At 34.8% G+C, this 20,320-nt stretch overlaps 1 protein-coding gene across 2 annotated transcripts in view; it reads left to right on the top strand.

The window, feature by feature from the left end:
- Positions 1–20,320, top strand: part of LRPPRC (leucine rich pentatricopeptide repeat containing) — a 98,768-nt gene that overhangs the window by 50,103 nt on the left and 28,345 nt on the right. For both annotated transcript variants that reach the window (XM_067293149.1, XM_067293150.1), the window contains exons 24-27: positions 1,924–2,048; positions 2,669–2,775; positions 16,618–16,686; positions 16,953–17,043. In XM_067293149.1, the coding sequence (XP_067149250.1) occupies positions 1,924–2,048; positions 2,669–2,775; positions 16,618–16,686; positions 16,953–17,043 (392 nt within the window). The remainder of the gene's footprint in view (positions 1–1,923; positions 2,049–2,668; positions 2,776–16,617; positions 16,687–16,952; positions 17,044–20,320) is intronic.

The raw sequence follows: 20,320 nt of genomic DNA, 5'->3' as shown, positions 1-20,320 counted from the left end.
AGTCTAGAAAACTCTTAATGTTCCTGTTTGATTGACATTCCAATTATTCATTCATTTATTGATAGCTTTGACCTAAAAACAGTCTCTTTAATCCTTTAGGAATACAGCCGAGACAATACTATGGCAGTTTGAGCATCAATCTGAAAAGCTAAATTTATCACTGAAAACTTTAATTTGAATGTATAAATGTTGTTGTGTCGTCTTAGAAATTGAGTATTTTTCTGTAAAGCTGTTTTTTAAGGTATTAACTGAACTTGCATCTAAAGCAGGAGAAAAATACTGATTATATAAAGCTTTATATCTGTCTGTGGTAACTACCGTAGTATTTCTCTTTTATGACAGTAATTTAGCCTGCAACATCTACTTGCAGTTTTGAAATTAACCTGTAATTTAGTCTTCACCCCAAATGACAAAAATTCAAATGACTCCATGGGGTGCCAGAAGATGCACTGTAAACAGGGCTCAGTAAGGGGGATAAGGTAGAAATCCATCATCTTAAGCTCATTTTCAGAATGTCAGTATTATTGAATAAAATTAATTCTTCTATGTTTTACTCTTAATTTTGAAATATTATTTTAGATGAAGATAGTGGTTTATAGTAGTCTAGACAATAATTCATTCTCTGAAAAAGTAAAATTTCTGCTGCAGAAGAAATTGGAACATGAAGAGCAGACCTCTGAATTTGGCTCATTTTGACAGTAATATTTTAATTTGAGGTTGAGTTGATCAATAATAAATTTGCTTCAGGAATTCAAAATCATCATTTCAAGTCAGGTTTTTTTTATGGCCTTTAACTGCTGCTATTCAGTGTTGTTTTGCTTTGTTTTCCTTGCCTACTTCCGACCACCCTTTGATAAGACTTCTAAAATCTAAAATGAAGTCCTACTGATTTATGGCTACTTACATTACTTATACAGTTTGTATATGGCTTCTCAGTTTGATTCATTTAAATTTAAATCTTCTCTTTCAAAAAAAACCTTCACATTTTACCACTGTTTCAATTGTTGTCCTCTCTTTTTGTTTGGGTTGGGATCCTTTCAAGAAGGGTCTGCACTATGTGATTTAGTTCTGTTAGTTGCACGGTTTACAATTTTTAAAGTTGTATTTGCTGGTTTTTTTTTTTTTTTTAATTCCTGATCTGATGATTTTTATGGCTTTACAGCTGCGTTATGGAAAAATACAAGTCCCACAATTGTGACAAAAGCATGGAAATCAATGTGATTATTTGTAAATATTAGTAAATTATTTTGTCTGTAAAGGTGTGAAGCAAGTATAAAGCAATCTAAGGAGCTTTGGTTAACTTAGTTAAAAACCTGAAGTTTTATAGTGGGAAAAAAAATGCTGTGGATAAATTTCAAAGTACTTGAAAATTGAAAATGTCTAAACGAAGACATTTGGAGGTAATATAAGGTGCACAATGTTATTTATTGAAAAGAAAAAGTGAAGTCTTAAATATAAATTGAAGTTGTCCTGGAATCATTAGTTTGTTACAACAGTGCATGGTAGAACTTAAGAATTTTACTTCAAAAATCAAATACAACTACATATGTATCATTGAAACCTTTTGATGATGATTAATTTGTAGCGAGCAGTAGTCATACGCTCAAAACTATACAGTTAAGAGGTTTAAAGATAAATCTGTAATTCTGTTTTCGTTTCTGTGGCTATCTAGCATGCATGGTATTTGTGTGTAGAAAAACTTTACCTATAGCAGTTTACCGTAATTTTAATTTGAAATTCATATTACAATTTAAAAGTAACTATGGCGTGTTTAAAAAACACTCTCTTGTATTATATACTTCTGCATGAATTGTCCTTGAAATTTTCAAGACAAAAGTACTTTCAACCTGCACTACTCCTGTTAAATTTTGCTTCTGGAATATTTAGTTGTTTTTAACCTTGTGTTTTGTTTTGTTCCACAAGGGATGACATGCCTGCAGCTCTGGAAGCTTTAATGGACTGTTATAAGAAGCATGGTAAAATTCTGCAGCTTCATAACATCTATTGTAGACTGATAGAGAAAGGAGATGCTGATCTTCTGCAAAAGGGTTAGTTGCATATAGTCAGATCCTGTCTATTGATTACATAGAATCTTTTTTGGAGGTTTTTCTTCCATGATCTGTATATCATTATTTTTTCAAATGAAAGAAAAATCGTGTGTGTGTATATGTGTAATCTTAAAACAGCTAAATGATGCCTACATTCTTTTTTTTCAGATTGACAATTCATATTAATTTTAAATATAGTGAATCCTAATGTTTAGATAATAGAGTATCAAGCTATCAGTAATGATGATTAGTGCTAATACTTCTTCTATCTACATATTACTATTAAGAAAAAACTTGTTCACATCTGTCTCAAATAGTTGTGAAGTTGAGAAATACTTACTCTGCACAAGTAGAGAATGCCGTTGTATAGTCTGCCTAATTCATTGACTGTAATAACTACAAAATATAGTGCTGATAATAAATAAATAAATATGCTCAATTGCCAAACTACAACGGATTATGTAATATGTTATAATTCTTCCTAATGTTGCAAAGTTTATTTCCTTATGGATTTTTCTTGGAGTTTTGTGTTTCTTGGAGAATCCCACTATTAATGTCTGGCTATGTGTTAAAATGTTTCAGTATATTTAGTAAATTAATGAGGTTTATTCTCTCTTTAGTTTCAGATTTTATAAGCAGAGAATATGGTGACATGATGGCTCTTTATGATCTCTTCTTTGCCTTCTTGCAAACAGGAAAATACAAAGAGGCCAGGAAGGTCATTGAGGTGGGATTTTAACTATATTACTCTAATCGTGCAGCTATTTAGACTCTTAATTAGAAACATTTGAAGTTTTTAACCTTTAATTAGACTTGTTCTGATTCATGTTAATAGAATTCAATCCCAATAATGAAAAAAAAAAAAAGCCTCGACCAGCTTTATTGTGTATAATTACAGTTCAGAAGAGAGACAGTCTGGTTGTATATTGAAATTGTTTCCTTACTTTGTCAAATTCACTGTTACATATCAAAATGATATTTGCATATTAAATATCGGATTGTGGAACAATTAAATTAAACTGGCATTCCTGGGTGTAAAGTTGCTAATCCTCTTTCCGAAGGAATTCTTTGTTCTTAAAAGCACTGGAATTTAACTTGCTGCAGACCATGCTCAGATTTATTTGTAATGCTTGTCTACAAGTTAATCAGCCAAACAAGTGCTGTCTGCTACTGTTTGGCATTTAATTTAGCATTTCTTCTCTCTCTCTCTCTTTCAGTATAGTAAGCAGCTTATAGGAAGTGGTAGGTGACAAACTTGGTCTATTTAGGATTAGTATATTTTATCTGGACTTGATTGAAATTGTGCTTGCTGAAATTGATAAGTCAAAGGGGCAGCTGCAGAGTCTGCCCAGATTGTGATTATTTTTCTTAACACAGTAATATGTTTTTTAAATGCTGCATAAGTTTTCGATTTCATGTGTGGGAGGTGGGATCTTGCAGAGAGGCAATACTTTGTCCACTTCATTTTTGTGTTATGTACATACACAACTCTGACCTAACTTTTTGTCTATTTTTTTCCTTCCTAAGACAAAGTAATTTTTTTTCCTAATTCACTTAAAAATATTTGAGATACCAGTTATACTTATTTGAATTACTAGCTAATAGAATTCTGGCATTTAAAAAATCTTTGAAGATCTCCTTGCTGGCCTGTGCTGAAACAATATTGTTCTGCTATAAAAAATGCTGAGCACTTCTGAAGGCAAGCATTGATATTTTGTTTTGAGAGGGTTTTTTGGACCTCATGAAGTCTTAAGAATACAGAAGAATACAAATGTTAGTATCTAACAGAAGATGACACACTGAGTTTTTGGTTGTGGGGGGTTTTTTTGTTGTTTTGTTTTTTTACAGTGCTTAAAACATGTAGGAGGGAGAACAAGGGTGAAATTTGGTGAGAATTGGAAATAATAGTAAACAAATAGGAGGCTTGATACTTTGTGTGATTTAGCATCTGTTTCTTTAATACTCAGTCTTTCACAATACTGGCATTTAATTTCTTAACACTTCTTTTAATGGCTACAGTTCAGTCGTGAATAGGATAGTAACCAAATTATGATTGTTCTTGCTTTGAAATTTTTGTCCTTTTTTAATAGGTACCAATTTATCTCTGCAAATATTTGGTATTTGGTGATTGATCATAAAGTATTAGTAACCACTAACATACAGACTTAGTTGTAAAGCTGAACACTTAGTATCTGGAGACTAAATGGAAGTTTGGCTCTTTTATTTCACTTTCTATGCTCTTTAGATTACGGAAGCTAAGTAAGACCAGGAAATCCTAAAGTCTGAATTTGAGTTTTGTATATGCTGTTGAGAAGATGTTCTAAATTCCTGAATTTTTAGGAATACAGGAATTTGCCTAGGAATATTGTGCATGTATTTTACCAGTAGATGAAGTGTCAAAAAATGAATTATATATAATATACTTAAAACAGCACATAATATAACAATATGTTAAGTATTTTCAAAGAATTTTTTCTGAAAGGGAAGAAATGATTCTTAAAATCAGTATTTTGCTGAAGCAGCAAGTGGCTTTTATTGTTTTAACCCAGAACAAATTGACTATTGGCTTTTGTTTAGTTTCATTGGGAGGTTATTTTATTGTTGAAGCCTTAACGTGTATAATGTGGAAGATGGAGTACCAGGTGTATGTTTATCCTTTTCTCTAATCCAGTGGTTTCTGAAATCAAATTCCTTCTCTTGTTGGTCATCACAGATTGTTTCTCTATTTTCCTTTCTTGTGAAATAGTATTCAGCAAAGATGATTAAATTTGGGGCCACTTTCTATTTTTAGAAGTTATTGTTGCATATTAGGCATGGATTACCTTTCAACATGTACTTTTATCATGTGTTGCTGATTATGGTGGTCAACTGATTTTACTAATATCATTTATTATATGAGCGTTTAAAGGGTTAGTAATGAAGCTGGAAGATGGCTCCTTTAGGAGCTAAGGGAGCAAAGACCGTGGAGGGATGTGATCTGTTAAATGGGGTGTTACTGGAGACCACTGGCCTGTTCTTGCCATTTGTAGAAATCTGATGTATGCTGGATGCTTATGTGAAAGTTAGTGAGAGCTACTGCTTTTGAAAATTTGCAGCTCAAGGCCCTGGGCTAAGACAAATAACATGTCTCAATCTTCAGTAAAATGTAACTGGGAAACAAAAGTAGGAATGGCAAAAGGGGAAGATTTGAGTGAGATTATAAAAATGAGGTTGCAGAGTTGTGTACATACATGATCTGGTAACAGATGTGTTGTGCATGCGTGTATATAGCTCATCTTGTGGAAGATTGTCATAGCAAGAAGGCTGAAAGATCTGGGGACGCATCTGCTTGCTGAATAGACTGGAAGAACAGCAAGACTAAGCAGAGAATGATAGAGTAAAAGGCAACTAAAGGTGGATAGAAAGGAGGAAAGAGATAGGCAAAAAATGCACCTAACTCTTTTAATCTAGCCATGCCTGGAGATTCATGAGCCCTTGGAGCTACGCTGGTAGAAGGATGTGCTCGTAGATGCCCACTTGCTTTCCATTGGGAACAAGCGTTGTTGGAGAGTTATGTGAGTAGAGGGGGTTGGGTGCAGTACTGCATCCAAGCATGATTTAGTCTTCAGTTCTTAGTTGTACCTCGACTGATAAAGTCAACTTTTCTCCCAAGTCCTTCAAAGGTGATCTTACCCAAACAGTTTGGTACATCTCTTTTCTCGCCCCTTACCGTGAGGTTGGGTACAGTTTTCTTCCCCTTAGATTGGCACAGGAGAACTTTTCTTATGTCGTCAAGTTCAGCTTTGGTTACTTTGGAAAATTGTGGCTTAATTGACTTTTTTCTTCAGTTTTGTTTTTCAGATTTTGTCTTAAAAAAAAGTGAATACCTTCTGGTTTTAACTAAATATGTTAAAACTAAAGGCTAAAAGAAAATCCTGCAAGCAGAGGTGAAGTTTCATTAAATGGGATTGGCACAGAAGTACGTTCTGAAAAAAATATTTTCTTTACCTATCATGTTCTAAAATGTTGTCTTATTTTGGTATCATCTAACTAAATTTTCTCAAGGAGAGAGATCTTGTGTAGTTTTTCATGTGTTTTGCTCCAGAGCTGGTAAATACAGTAGTAGAACCTGGAGTCTGGAAAAATTTCTTGGCCCAGTACTCTTGTCATAAGCCTGGTACGTAAAAGATTAGGGAACTTGCTGGAGCCAATTGCCTCTATTTGTTGTCCAAACCATAGCTTCTTCCCTTGTTGTCAGAACTGGGAAACTGGGATTCCCTTATGTTTAACCCATTGTTGGCTTCTCCTGGACTGGACTGTTGAGAAGGTCACTCAGGAGAGGGGGAAAAGAAAAAGGGATTATTACACTACCTTAGGAAAATCTGCTTCCTTCCCCACTCCAGCCATTAATCTGCTTTTTCCTTATATGCTGTGTGGAAATTTATCTTGAAATGGTTTCATTACCTAAAACAGTTAGAATATAGTAGTTTTGTGTCCAACTTAGCTGTTAAGTCATCTCTGAATTTTGCACTATGAACTCATACTTGCAGCCATTAGCCTTCATGATGATTAAATATTTCTAGATTTACCCTTTTCCTTCATTTATTTTTCATGCTCAGTCCTATTGTCAAAATATTCTTTAAATTTGTGTGCAGTTACGCCACATTATAGCCTAGACTGCTGTTGGCTCTTTCTGGTAGAAGCACAGGGTTTATATGTAGTTAAGTACTCTTAACAGTCCTGCAGCAGAGATTCAAGCAAGCAGTTCTTAAAATCTGCTTAAGGAAAGTCTGAACTATGTTTTCATGAAGTAAAAATGAACACCTGACACCTGTGACTAAAATATGCAAAATTCTGAACCAGTGATGAATCCTTCTGTAGTGGAAATGAGCCCCTCTCAGAAGTACAGGTTAACTGCATAAGATATGAAGTAAAAAGTAAGTAAACTATCAAAGATTTGTATATTCATGTATGAAGTCCCTCTTAAAAAAAACCAAAAAACCAAAAACTTGCATTATCAGAACTCCAGAGAAAGAAAGCAGAAGAATAAAATAGTTAATGAGTGTTTATCTTACATTATTAATCTTTTTAATCTTTCAGTAGAAGAGTTGATCAACCTCTCTGTAATTTTTAATCTGTTGTGATGGCTTAACTGGTTGAAGCTCTTTGTTCTGAACTTACTTTATAAATGTGCAAAAAAAGCAGTAGCTAGGATTTGGAATGGCAGTGTAATGCAAACAGAACTAAACCTCTGCGAGTTCGTGCTCCAGTGATGGTGCAGGCAGCACTGCTGACAGCAGCTGTGTTAAGGTTGTACAATACTGTAAACAACTGCATCTAAAACTTCGAGTTCTCATGGCTGGCAACAGTTTCCTAAAATTTCCCTGGCCCTGTCTCTTTAGATAGTCCTGTCCGTCTCTTCAGGTAACCCTTTCTTAAAAGGACACTTTAAAAAGTATATAAAATTAGAACTATTCTGCAATTTTTTATTTTTCTGAAGACTCACATGAATCAAGTAATCTCAGTCTCTTCTGTGTAAAAATATCGTCCTAATATTATGTATCACTCTTCAGATCGTTTGTTGCAAGGGCAGCTGACTTCTTCTGTCTTTGCGGCATTATCTACTGACTTGCATGATTCTCTTTTCTTTAACGTGAGCCAAAAATACTTCATAAACTAGGTTTTTTGATTAAAATGTGAATATTTCCTCTTTCCATGGAACACTTTAAAAAAATAACGAGATGCCTCTTAAATCTTCTTTCATTCTTCTGCCCCTGTACCTGTCCAAAAATCTGTAAACATGAATTCCTGTTTTTCTAGGTCTTTCTAAGAATGTGCATATTAGCATTTATTTTAATACTAGCTTTCTGTTAGCACTGCGCTGTCAAGATACAATCTTTACAACTTTAATTCTACTCCTTTCAAGGTAAGGAAACTGTTGCAGGGCAGGGAGGTTGTAGCATTGGATAGCAAAATACTTTTGTAAAAAACAGTTATCAGATCACTGGCATTTTTAATCATCTGAGAAGCTTATGCACTCTTGTGATACAAACTAGGGAGTTTGTAGAGAAGCTTGACTTTTTTTTATTACAGATACTTCTTGAAATCTTTCTACATTAAACATTTAATGAGCCAATAAATTAAAATGGTTCCTTCTGTAAGAGAGTTACAGCTCTTGTTTCTGTCTAATTGGTAGTTTTCCTGCGAGTGAAAGCAGAGAGAGGATTATTATGCTTGGGAGACAGTAAAAGATCTCGGACCCATAGGGCAGAATTTCCGTAGCAATTTGGGCTGCGTAGGGTTGCGACCACAGGAGGAACCTCCCTTGGAAAGTCCAGTGCATAGTGCGCCGCTTCAGAAGTCTTTTCACCAGAATTGACTTGCAGATAGTTTTCTCATCTTCTGCCTTAGAGTTAAATATATTGTACCATAGCTCACTAAAAGATGTGTTTGTGAAGAATCGAGAGGCAGATGGATGTGAGATACTTTTTCTGAAATGTCCTTCCAATGTGAATAAATGTAAAAAAATGTATTTGCTGTTGAAATTCAAGACCTGATGAAAGAACTATTTGGAGTGAGTCTAAAGTTTAGTGTACGGGAATATATCTATCAACACATGTCAGGTTAATTCTGGAGGTAAATAGATTTAAGCAAAGAATTTTGACATCCACTGTCAGTAGGCCTCAAGATGCCAATTGCCATTGGATTTAATCTACCATAAAAACGAGAGTATTTCTACTTGATATTGAGAGATTACAGCCCTCTTTCATCCAGATTGCTTTTATAAAAATCTACATCGTAAAATTGAGTTTTGCTGATTTTATGCTGGAGATAAAACTATTGGAAGAAGATGCTTTCTTGATTTGTAGCAGCAGGATTTATATTTTTAATGTGTGGCTTAATGATGATTATATCTAGTGTCAGAATTCAGCTACAAAGAATTTTTTCGGTGCAGTTAGGAAAAGAGGAGAAGTGATTAGAACAAAATTTAAATGTTGGTGAATGCTTAATGTGAATTGTAATAGAAAGGTAGTTATACTGTGGTCTGAGATTGAGGAGTAGTTTATACAGAGATGTAATAGCTTTTATTAGAGTAACTGTATACAGCTGGGAGGGAGGGGAAAGGATGAAGAGCTTTTAGGCACACAAGCCCTATAATTACAAGAAAAGATTATTTTTTTCTTATTACTGAGTCCCATTAGTCTAATAAAAGTATTACTTCTCCCTGTGAAACTGGACTCTGATACAGCTATTATTGAAATTGTATTTTGTTTTTGTTCCTACATGTATATGCATATGTGTATGTGGGTTAAATATGTGCTTACTGGTTCAGTGCATGTTATTTAACAGTTCCTAAATATTGATTTTTTTATATATATTTTTTAAAGAAAAGTAGGTTAATTTGTTTCAAGTAAGTAAATTTTAGTGAATTTTAATTCATTGCTCCTGATAGAAAAATAAAGGAGATGACTATTGAACCAGTTCCTTCCGGAAAAGGAGAGGGGTAATGTGTTTGGAAGATGGGACCTTGGTAAGAGCTGTGCATCGGTTCTTAGCTCCAGGGATTTTCTGTTAGAGAGAAGATAATACTGAGGTTTTTAATGCTTTTAGGGTTCATCCTACAACATAAAACCACATTAGAATGCAAAGAGCAAATTTTTGAGCCCAGAACAACCTCAAGGAATTTTATTTTTTGAGCAGAGTTTTTGTATTTTTGACTTCACCCTTTCTTTAAGCAAGATTATTTTTTGTGAACTTCTCTTACTCTACAAATTCATTAAACAGTAATATTTTACTTCATAATTTCTTTCAGCAATCTTACTGATAAATTTGGAATATTCCAATAGTACTTAAATATACATCAGACTCAGCCATCATCAGTAAAGCTGATGTTTTAAAGCCTTTTCCTACTTATTTTCTGATAATTTGGGAAAATAATCAGTTCTGTTTTCATCTTAGTCTCGCCTAGCAGAGGATATTTAAAGATATTTTCAAAAGAAAGAAGTCAGGTCGTGTATACTTATTCATCAAATAGTAATTACTGTGTTGGTTATAAAGTTAGCAAATTATTTAACTGATGTTACTTTAGGGACAAAGTAAACAGTAAAAGTTGGTCTTTCATGACTTCTCTCAACGAGAGCTGACGTACATTTTCCAACGAGAGCAGCTGGCCTCCAGTGGCAGATTTGTTTTATCCCTCTCCCTGGGTGGCTCCCTCTCTTCCCTCTCCTTGATGCAGTCTAGCAGTGTTTTAGTGAGCTCAGGAAAACACCTTTAGGAATGGAATTTGTTACCATTCTGTTCTTGTAAGTGTTAAGTCCTGGAGATTGGAAGCTTTGAGTTTTCTTTTCATTTTTAACTACTGCTGTTTTTTATGTAAAAAATTAACCCAGTACAAGTAGTCTAGTTGCTAACTCAGTTGACTGTAGGATAGGCAGAAAGGAGAACATGAACTTGAATGTAATCACTCCCAACAGGAGATATAGGAGGGATAATCATGTAGGCATGTGGCCATTTGTCTTTCATTAAATACCATACAATACAAATAATATATCAAATACTCTATACTTGTTTAGTTTTTGAAGGCATAACTTGTATGTGGAGCAACTCATAATTTTCAGAACTCAGACTCTGGAGTACTTGCCCTAGTCTGAAAAGTTGTCATGTTAAAGGTACAGATTCAATTGTATTCAAATTTTATTATAGTTGTCCCTTGGCTGAATAGTTGTGCAAATATCAGGATGCTTCAGATCAGCTTCTCGTTAAATCAGCATTATTGCTTACAAAGAACAAAGCAATTATTCCCCCCCCCCTTTTTTTTTCAGAGGAATCCCATCTTAATTATAGACAAAACAAAACCTTGAGAACTGTTCGGAAAGAATGAAATGAAGCAAATGACGATCTCTTTCCATACCATCGCTGCAAAACCATTTTTGAAATCCAGAAGAGCATGCCTTCTTTCTAGGTGGAAAATGAACTTGCAGAAAAAGCATTACTTCCATTAGAGGACAATCCCTGCCATAGATATTCCTAGCTGTAATACTATCCTGATAGTGCAGTGGCTTTAAGAAAAGCAAAGCTTCTACAGAGAGGTGTATTTTATTGGACAATGTAATGTATTTTATTGGACAATCTGATGGCTGCAATACAAAAGAAGTTTTCTAATGCACAGTCCTTTTTAAGAGCTCCTTGGTCTTTAAAGCTCACATCTCTTACAAACTTCTGAACTACTGTGTAGTCTAAAAGTTGATATATGCAGAGCTGAGAATCAAATCAGTCTCTTGCATTTTCTGTATGTCTCACAGTGGTACTTCACTTATGATATAAAGATTATAACTTAAGAAATACAGCAAAGTGGTATACTTATTTCATTCATCTGAAGGGAAATTTTAAATTATTTAGATTTTTATTATCTTTTTTTAAACATTTTTAAATCAAAATTTTTTTAAGACTAATACGTTATTATTTGAAAGTAAAGGAGTATTTCATAATGGGCGAAAGTGTAGCAGAAGTATAAGATTATTTTAACCATCTGATATCGACTGTAAACAGTCTATTATGTAAGATGCAGAAACTCATATATAAATGTTCATTATAACTTCCTGATTAAATAGTACACATACTTCGTAGTGAAAGTGAGGAATTTGGCCGAGAGTTAACATAGAGGAGGATTCAAGCAAGTGTTCACTTACCAGCTTTCAATGTAAAATAAAATTCGTTCAAGTAAGGTGCTGTGCAAAACTATCTCTGGCTTCATTGAAGCTGCATGGAATTTTTTGAGATATTATAGAAATTTTGGGGGAATCAAGGAAAAAAATCTGTCATTAAATTAAGAACTTGCCATCAACTGTTATTTTCAGCGATGCTTACATTGGAGAAAGCTGTTAGGAATGACATACATCAGCTCTCATAGCTGTCTGTTTAAGGCTGTCTGTTTGGAAAAGTAACAAATTTTATTGCAAGGCATTTATTTGGTATCTAAATCTCGGTAATTGGTTCTGGTGCTGGTAACATAAGTCTGTTATGGCTGTGATATAACTCATTGTGAAACTCTCTTCTTTCTTAGCAGCATTAGCTGTCTCTTATTATTACTGGATTATTCAGCTGCAAAGAGAGGGATGGATGGATCTGTCTGTCCAAAAAATACCATCAGAAGGTGCAGTACTGATGGGGTTTATAAAACTAGGCTGTTTCTTTTGAATATTTTTAGTAATGGTTGGATTGTCAGTTATCATAGAACTGTTTTCCAAAGAAAAGATTGGATGATTTTGGAAAGAAAATAAAGAATAGTTAAGGAGGGCAGGATTAAACTTGAATGTTTAAAATGAGTGTGTTATCCATAGCAATTTTACATTGTGAAAGACTAGAATAAGTTGTCCAGGAGGCATCTAGGATGTGTAACACTTATTTTGCCAACCAGATGAGATTGAGCCAAACAGCAAAAAACAATAGTTTGGAAGTGCAATGTTGGAGGGTTAAAACCACACAGTAATCATCTTCTCATTCTGACATGTATGTCAAAAAAAATTTTTTTGCGTGTTTCAAATAATTATGCATCCAAAGCCAGCTACAGCAAAAGTGTTACCATTCTGGGATACTCTCAACACTTCAGTTTTCTGAAAGCCCCTCAGTTTGCTTTAAGAGACTAGAGAGAAGTGAAGAAGTATTTTCCCTATATTTCTTCTGTAAATTATTTGGTTGCTTTTTCAAAAAGGACCTTTTTTTTGAAAAGCTGTTTTTTATTTAAAAACAACCCTCTGTATAAAGGTAAAGTTGAAATTCTTTAGAGAAGAAACTTTTTGAAGGTTTTGTCCTGTGCTGATTAATATAGAATATAGATGTATTGTTTTACTAGCTGTAATAATTACAGAACACTAAACAAAACGTAACTATTTCTATGGTAGTATTTAAATATCTGGAAAAACATCAAATAGAATTCTCTCAGGCCAATATTTCACTGGATAGTCTGTTTCTTTCAAGTGTATTATGCAGAAATTAGCTCAAATAGAAATGTTAGTACAGAAGAGAATTTCTAGTGATTAGAACCCTTCAGCTGCCTGTCTGAAATGGCTTTTTCTGAGAAAGGTGAGACCCCATCAGGTGTTTTCAATGTGTTGGAATCATTGCATTCACATGACTTGAATGCTTCCTTGGCAAGAGTTTATCTAAAGATGCAGCAGGTTTATTTTTCTCTGGTTAGTTTTCCTTTCTGTGCATGAAGGTATAGAATCAGTGAATGAATTAATACATATTGAACCTCGAAGATAGTAACAAAGGTGATCAAAAGTATGGGATGTTTTCAGTAGTAGGGATTGACTAAGTAGGTGAGTTCTCCTTACTTTGGAAAAGAAACAGTGGAACAGGGACATATTTTAGATATCATTTGTATAAAATCATGAGTGAAAATGGAGAGGATAAAAAAAATCAATAATTCATTGTCTTACAGTACAAAATCTAGGGGCTTCAAGCAAAGATGGCAGAAGCTAGGTTAAAAACAAAGAAGTGGTGGGGTTTTGTTTGTTTGCTCTCTGCAGAGAGTAGTTGAGGCATGGAACCCTTTGCCAAAAAGTGTTAGGGATGATAAATCTGTGTGGGTTCCAGAGGCAACCAGAAAAGTTCGTGGAAGAGAAATTCTTTACTGGAAGCAGTCTGAACCACTGAACCACAAATTGCTGGAGAATGGAAGAGCACTAAGGGGGAAGTACTGCATAGGTTTTCCTTCATTTTGTATTCTCCCGTAGACATCTGCTTTTGATCACTGTCAGAAAGAGGATAAAAAGCTAGATGCATCTTTGGTCTGATACAGTACAGCTGTTTTATACTCCAGGAGAATTTAAAAAAAAAAACAAACCATCCATGTTTAGTTTATACACTGCATTAGTTGTTTGAGACTCTCAGTAATTGTTTTACTCTTTAAGGTAGTGAATTTCTTAAAAATGCAAAAAAAAGACAAAATATAATAAAAATATTAATAAACTCAAAAATATAGATCTGTTTTGTCCACTGAAAGAGACAAAAGCAGTATTTTAAATAGAAATTGGGAAGAGTAATTAGAGTAACAGGTTTTTACTGAAATTTTTTGTAGTCCTTGCATTTTTTTATTCTCTGTTTTAGTCTGCTATATTGAAGAAAGTCTGCTTCCTGCTAAATGCGATGTTTAAAATTCCCTAAGATGGTAAGGGATAAGCTACAAATATGGACTATCAGGCAAGCCCTGGAGATTTAGTTAATCTGACCTAGATGTTCTTTTGATGTTTGAGACCTGCAGTATGTGAAAACACTTCTCAATTTCAAAATGAAACACAAGGATATCTGTTGTATAATTCAGCTGTCCGTGTAGTGACAGACGCATCAATCATTTCTGAACAGGAAAGGATTTACTATAAAAAGTTTGTAGCTTTGGAGCTGCTGAGTTCATTGGCATTCGGATCAGCAATGGTATTGGAAGTTGTACGTGAATTCAGCATTTGAATTTTGCCATGTCCCAAAGAGGATTAGCTACAAATGCAAGCAACATACTATTTTCTTTTTCATTTTCAAGAGCCTGTTGTGTAAGATGTTAATTCTTGGCTCAGTTTTCAGCATATTTGATGTGTAACTGCCCAGTGGGTCTTAGAAAAGCACTGAACAGATACCTATAAACGTGAATAACTGAGATAAACACAGTTTTGCTTTGCAGATAGTTGCTGATTTTTCCATTTAGATTTTATTATATACCACTTTTGAATCCATGAGAAGCCACTATTTTTCTATAACCTCTTGTTTGAGACTATTTTTCCAGTACAGTGAAATTCAGAGAAGACTGTCTGCGCTCAGGAACTGGGTGGGGGGATTAGGGTCCTGGGGTTTGGCTGGGGTGTGTGTGTGTGTGTGTGTGTGTGTGTTTTGTTTTAAATTCCTTTCAGTGATTGCATAAACTGGTTTGGATGAGTGGCAAGGTGATAGGCCCTGATATTTACTCTGCAAAGCACTGTTTCTTATATCTCTAGCAAATTTTGATATTTTTAACTGAATCTTTACGTGCTGGTTTTCTGGTGTAAGCTGAGTTATCACAGGAAGAGGTAATTGGTAATTACAAAAGAATTACAAAATTGTACTTTTACAAATTCAGGTGTTGGAGGAGACAACAGGAGAAAGTATATTATTTGTCTGTTTTAAAAAGCCAGAAGGTATATTGGCTCTTCAATGGTAATTGTTTACACTGTTTCGGAACAGAGATTCAATATTTTTCACAGCTTTTTGTTCAAACTGCCTCTTGCATTTTTTGCAAGAATTGTGTTTGAATTGTAGAAATTGCACTAAACGCTTAAAGTAGAGACTACTTATATCTGAACAGCTAAAACCCTTCAAGAGTCAGAACACTAGCATGCGCCTATATAGGGATGAGCAGACATTTTCTTGGAATCACTTTTGGTTGTATCAATGTGAATCTAGACCACTGAACTGAAAGCAGAGTCCTCTCTTCCCTAAATGATCCTTGTGCTGAAACAAGACAGTACAGAGAAGGAAAGAAAATTCGAGTACTGTATGGAAGGGAGGGATAAGACATGAAAGTACAGGATGCTTTGCACACAGTTATTTTTCTATAATTTTTCTAAATGCCATGGACTTAGACAATGGAACGCCTGTAACATTTTTCTGTAAGAATTTTAAATTTTCTTAAATTTATTATAAAGTGTTGCTGTTGAGAGTGGAGAAACCGATGTATTTGTGATGGTCTGCCATGCTGAGAAGGCACAGACACCTAGTTTATACTAGGTGGAGCTTCCAAAGACTTGCAGCTTTTTAGAGAATGTGTATTGTGTGGCTGTAGTCTACTCAAAGGAATGAATAAGCAAAGGCTCATCTAACCTGAGAAGATTAATGACAGAAAGAACCACAGCGTATTAACTATATCATGTCATTTCCTTTGTAGATATGCTTAGAGAAAGCCTCTGCTCTTTTCTGGCACAGGAATTACCTTAGTACACCTAGCATCTGCATTGGCAACTGGTTATAGTGCGATTAGTACTCTGTAACTTAATGGTTTTTTTCTTACTGAACAGTAGAAGAGAAGTCAAAATCAAAAAACAATAGTGTTTTTAGATCTTAATAGTTGTAAGAAAATTACTAATGTTAGCAGAGAAGGAGTACCAAATGTTGCCGTTAAGATGGGAGAGGCAAGGTTTTCCAGTTGCTGAAATCCTACCGTGGTTTTAAATATGAACCTGTCCTTGTGAAGACAGTTTACAAACATTTGGTTTAATTCTTTACCATGAGTAACAGATATGCTTACTATGGGTAATAGAAATATTCTACTGCAGTAGTAGAAATAATTTAGTATTTCTATTTATCTGAAGCATATTTTAAAACAATACTTTTTGTCATAGCAAACAACAGTGTTCAACCAAAATGGAAAATGCCTTGAATAAAATATGGTCACAATTTTAAATCTCTCATAAGTGGAACTTGATTGATTGTAAGCTCATAGTCTCATTAATATTAAAGAAAAATGTGAACTTCCATTATGACTACATATAGTTATGTTTACATTTGCTGAGAATGTTCTATGTTAAGTAATGTTTTTTCTTCTGGAAATGTTATTTTGCAGACTCCAGGCTTGAGAGCACACTCTGGAAGGTTGCAGTGGTTTGCAAAAAAGTGTATATCATCTAATCAGGTATGTGACTCATCATGTCTTCTACATGTTTGGGACTATATTTCAAGAATAATTATTTTGAAATTTTTTTTTGTGCAGATTTTTGTTTGTGAAAGGATGTGTGGCAGGCTGATGTGAACTTAATCCTATGTGTAAATGTTGGTGTATACTTAAACAGAAATATTATTTTAGCTGAATGCGCACTGCATATAAGTGCATATAAATAGAGAAATAATTGAGTGTTTTGGCTGAGGTATAACTATATTTTTTCTTGTTTCTTTTCAAAGATGGAGACTTTGGAACATTTGGTAGAATTAACTCAAAATCTATTTGAATGTGATAGAGATGAGATGTACTGCTATCTCCTTCAATTGTGTGGTAAGTTAGCAACTGATCTTTTTCATGTTGTAATCAGAGTGGGGTTTTGGTTTTTTGTTTTGCTTTGTTTTGTGGTTGGAAATGGGAAATAACCCTGAATTGGAGAGGAGATGACCTGGTATAGAATTAGCATGGACACAATTTCTGATTCATCTTAGGTGAGAATGCAGGAGTTCTGTATCTGCAGACCTCAACACAGTAGCATCGTAGAAATTACATAGTACAAGTCTTCCATCCCATGTTATTGTCTTATGTTCTGATTTGAAAATTTGTTTTTGTTTTAATATGCTTAAAGAACAACAACTTTGTTAATTTATTATACACCTTCATAGCTGATAAAGATCTGGAACATACTGTAATTGGATCTGATTTTGAAAGGTGCAGATTTTTTAAATTTACGTGACTGACCACTACCTAACTTGCATATTATTTGTGAGACTGGAACAAAATTTTTTTTTGATTGAAAGTTTTTTATACTATGGTCTTAAACTGTATGATGCATCTGTAGAGGTTTTAATTTCTTGTTTTCTGTATTTTTCGGTCTGTGATTGTTCTGTTTTTCAGTGTATTGTACTGTATCATACATCATAACAAATACTGGAAATTTTGCTCATACTAGTTATTTCAAAATTTTGTGAAAAACATTCTGTGTTCTTAAGATTAGCTATTAAACAACATTAAACAGTAAACCAGAACATAAAAAAATTAGCATTAGAGGGATAGCTGCATACTTCAGAATGATTACATAAAATGTAGTGTCCTGTATATTTCTTAAGGAGCCATTACAGCAATTTGATATATTTGTTCAAGGAAAAATTCACATCAGAGCTTGAAAGAATTTTAGGCTGCTCCTCATGTATTCCTCAGAATGTTATTACCCTAAATAAAATACTATTAGAGCCCCCTTTTTATTTTCATATAGCAAAGAGGAAGCTTCCCTTTTGGACTTACCACAAGCAGAAGAGCGATGAGTGCTTCCACAAAAAAGTGGCTGGGGACCCTATGAGAACTTTGTTCCTTCTTATTTTCTGAACAACTTCAGAAAGCTTCAAAACCAAACCGTAGCATTACCCAATTCTGGCTTTCCACATGCTGGTTCACCATCATAAAGCAACTGGGCCTGAAAAACAATCTTGTCTCAACAGGAGGAAGTCCTCCTGTTTCTTCACAGGCAGCCTGTTCCCCTCCAGCAGTGACTCAGTCTGACAGTGTGTCTGCTAGGAAGAGAATCTAAGAATATACAATTTATCAAATTCTGTCACACAAATTCTTCAATCAGCAAGAAAAGACACAACCAATTTCATCTACTCAAAGAGGTGGAAAACATTTGTGGCTTTCTGTCACCATAAAAGACAAAAACCATGCACACTCCTGCTTTCAACCATTTTAGATCATCTGTCAAAGCTGCCCCATGCAGAAGTATGGTAGAGAGTTGTCAGCATACACCTAAACCACAACTTTAGATTCATTTTAAGTATAAAGAAAGAAAAATCTACAGTCTAGTCCAAGCTGTGATCAAAAATGATAAAAACAAAATGTTCAGCTGGTAGAATCACAGAAAAATTTGTGTTGGAGAGAACCTCAGAAGTTTATCTAGGCCAAACCCTTGCTCAGAGCTAGAACAACTTGAAAGGTAGATCACAGCCTTGTCTAGTCAAGTTTTGAGTGCCTCCAAGGGTGGAAATTCGACAGTCTCCCTGAATGATCTCTTCCAGAGTTTGACCAGCCTCAGAAATTGCCTTGCTACAACTTGTAACTATCGCCTCTCATCCTTTGCTGTGCACCTCCAGGAAGAGTCTGACTCAGTTTTCTTTATAACCATCGAATAGGTGGTTGAAGAAAACACCTGGATACCCTTTTAGCATGCTCTCTGCAAGTTGCATGAAGTCCATCTTCCTCAACTTTTTACTGTATTTGCTTGAGCCCCCTAAATATTTTGATGGCTGAATTTGCCCAAGTTGCCAGCATCTCTCTTATACTTGTCAAACCCAAAACCGGACACAGTACGCTAGATGGGGCATCCCAAGTGCCAAATAGAGGGACAAACACATGAAAACCTGTCAGACACATTCTCTGTTTTTCTCTCTTTAAACTGCCATAATCTGTCCCTAAAAAATGTCACCTACAGCATCCAATTCTTTAAACCAATCTTTTATCTGGCTTAAGGTAGTCACTGAGTTCACTGCCTCTTCTGCAAAGCTGAAGTGAGGCTGGAGCCATGTCAAAAGTGGGCTTGTATCTTGAACCAGTCCAGTTACCTATCCATGTTTTTTTCCCTACCTAAATCCGATGCTGCTGGGGAAGAAAATGTTTCACTGTGATGTTTCAATATTGCATTGTAATATTGTTTGCTATCTCTGGTGCTTTGAAAAACTAGCTTTGTAACAATGCTAGAAAGTATCTGTGGCCTTCATGCCATCTTTGTGGAGCTGCTTCCAAGTGGCTGCTCCAGCTTTGCCTCCTCATTCTATGGCTCAGTCCAATGGAGCTTTGACTATATAATCTGTCTCCTTCAAGAATATTCCTATATCAGAAAGCTGTTGACTCCCAGACTAAGCATTATGACCTTTGCAACTACAAGGTTTCTTGCCAAGTTTTAAACAGAAATGGTACAATTTTCGGCTAAGCAAAGTGAGACAGTTTCAGAGGCATCTTCCATCTAGAATACTGGTTGTTGATCATCAAAATCATGAGCAAGTTAATCTAGTTGAGAAAAAAACAACTGAAATTCCTTAACTGAACAGGTAAAGAATAACTGAAAACCTGCTGTTATAAGCTGAGAGATGCCATGCAAATGGTTCATTCCATCATACACCTTCTGTCTTTGCCTTTTTTCCATGTATCTCTTAATTTCTGAGATTCTGAATAAAGATACAGAACTGACAGAGATTCTGGCTAGCAGATGTTGGGAATAGGTAGCCATGAATAAGACCTAAAACTAGGAATCATTACTATTCTGATGACTTCTGATAGGAGACATGTGAAACCACCTGCTATATGTAAATAGTAAGTTAAATTCTAAGTAGCCCTTTTCTTTCACAAGAAGTCCAGCTTTTCTATTTGTTTGCAGTTTTGTACATTTGTGCACATATAAATTGCTATTCTTGTTCAGAACAGGTGAATTGGTCTGTGAGTTTGGTAGCAATTTTGCTACAATTTTCTCTTTTAGAAAACTTGTATCTTTTACACTCTTCAGATATGCATATTTTTTTCTTAGCAAAAGGAAAGCCTGAAGGCCCACAACATTTCTTTGACTTGAAAGTGGTAAACTTCAGGA

Source organism: Apteryx mantelli, chromosome 3 (genome assembly GCF_036417845.1).
Source record: "Apteryx mantelli isolate bAptMan1 chromosome 3, bAptMan1.hap1, whole genome shotgun sequence".
Classification (NCBI taxonomy): domain Eukaryota; kingdom Metazoa; phylum Chordata; class Aves; order Apterygiformes; family Apterygidae; genus Apteryx; species Apteryx mantelli.
Note: the sequence above shows the minus strand (reverse complement) of the source record. Positions and strands in the feature narration are given on the sequence as shown.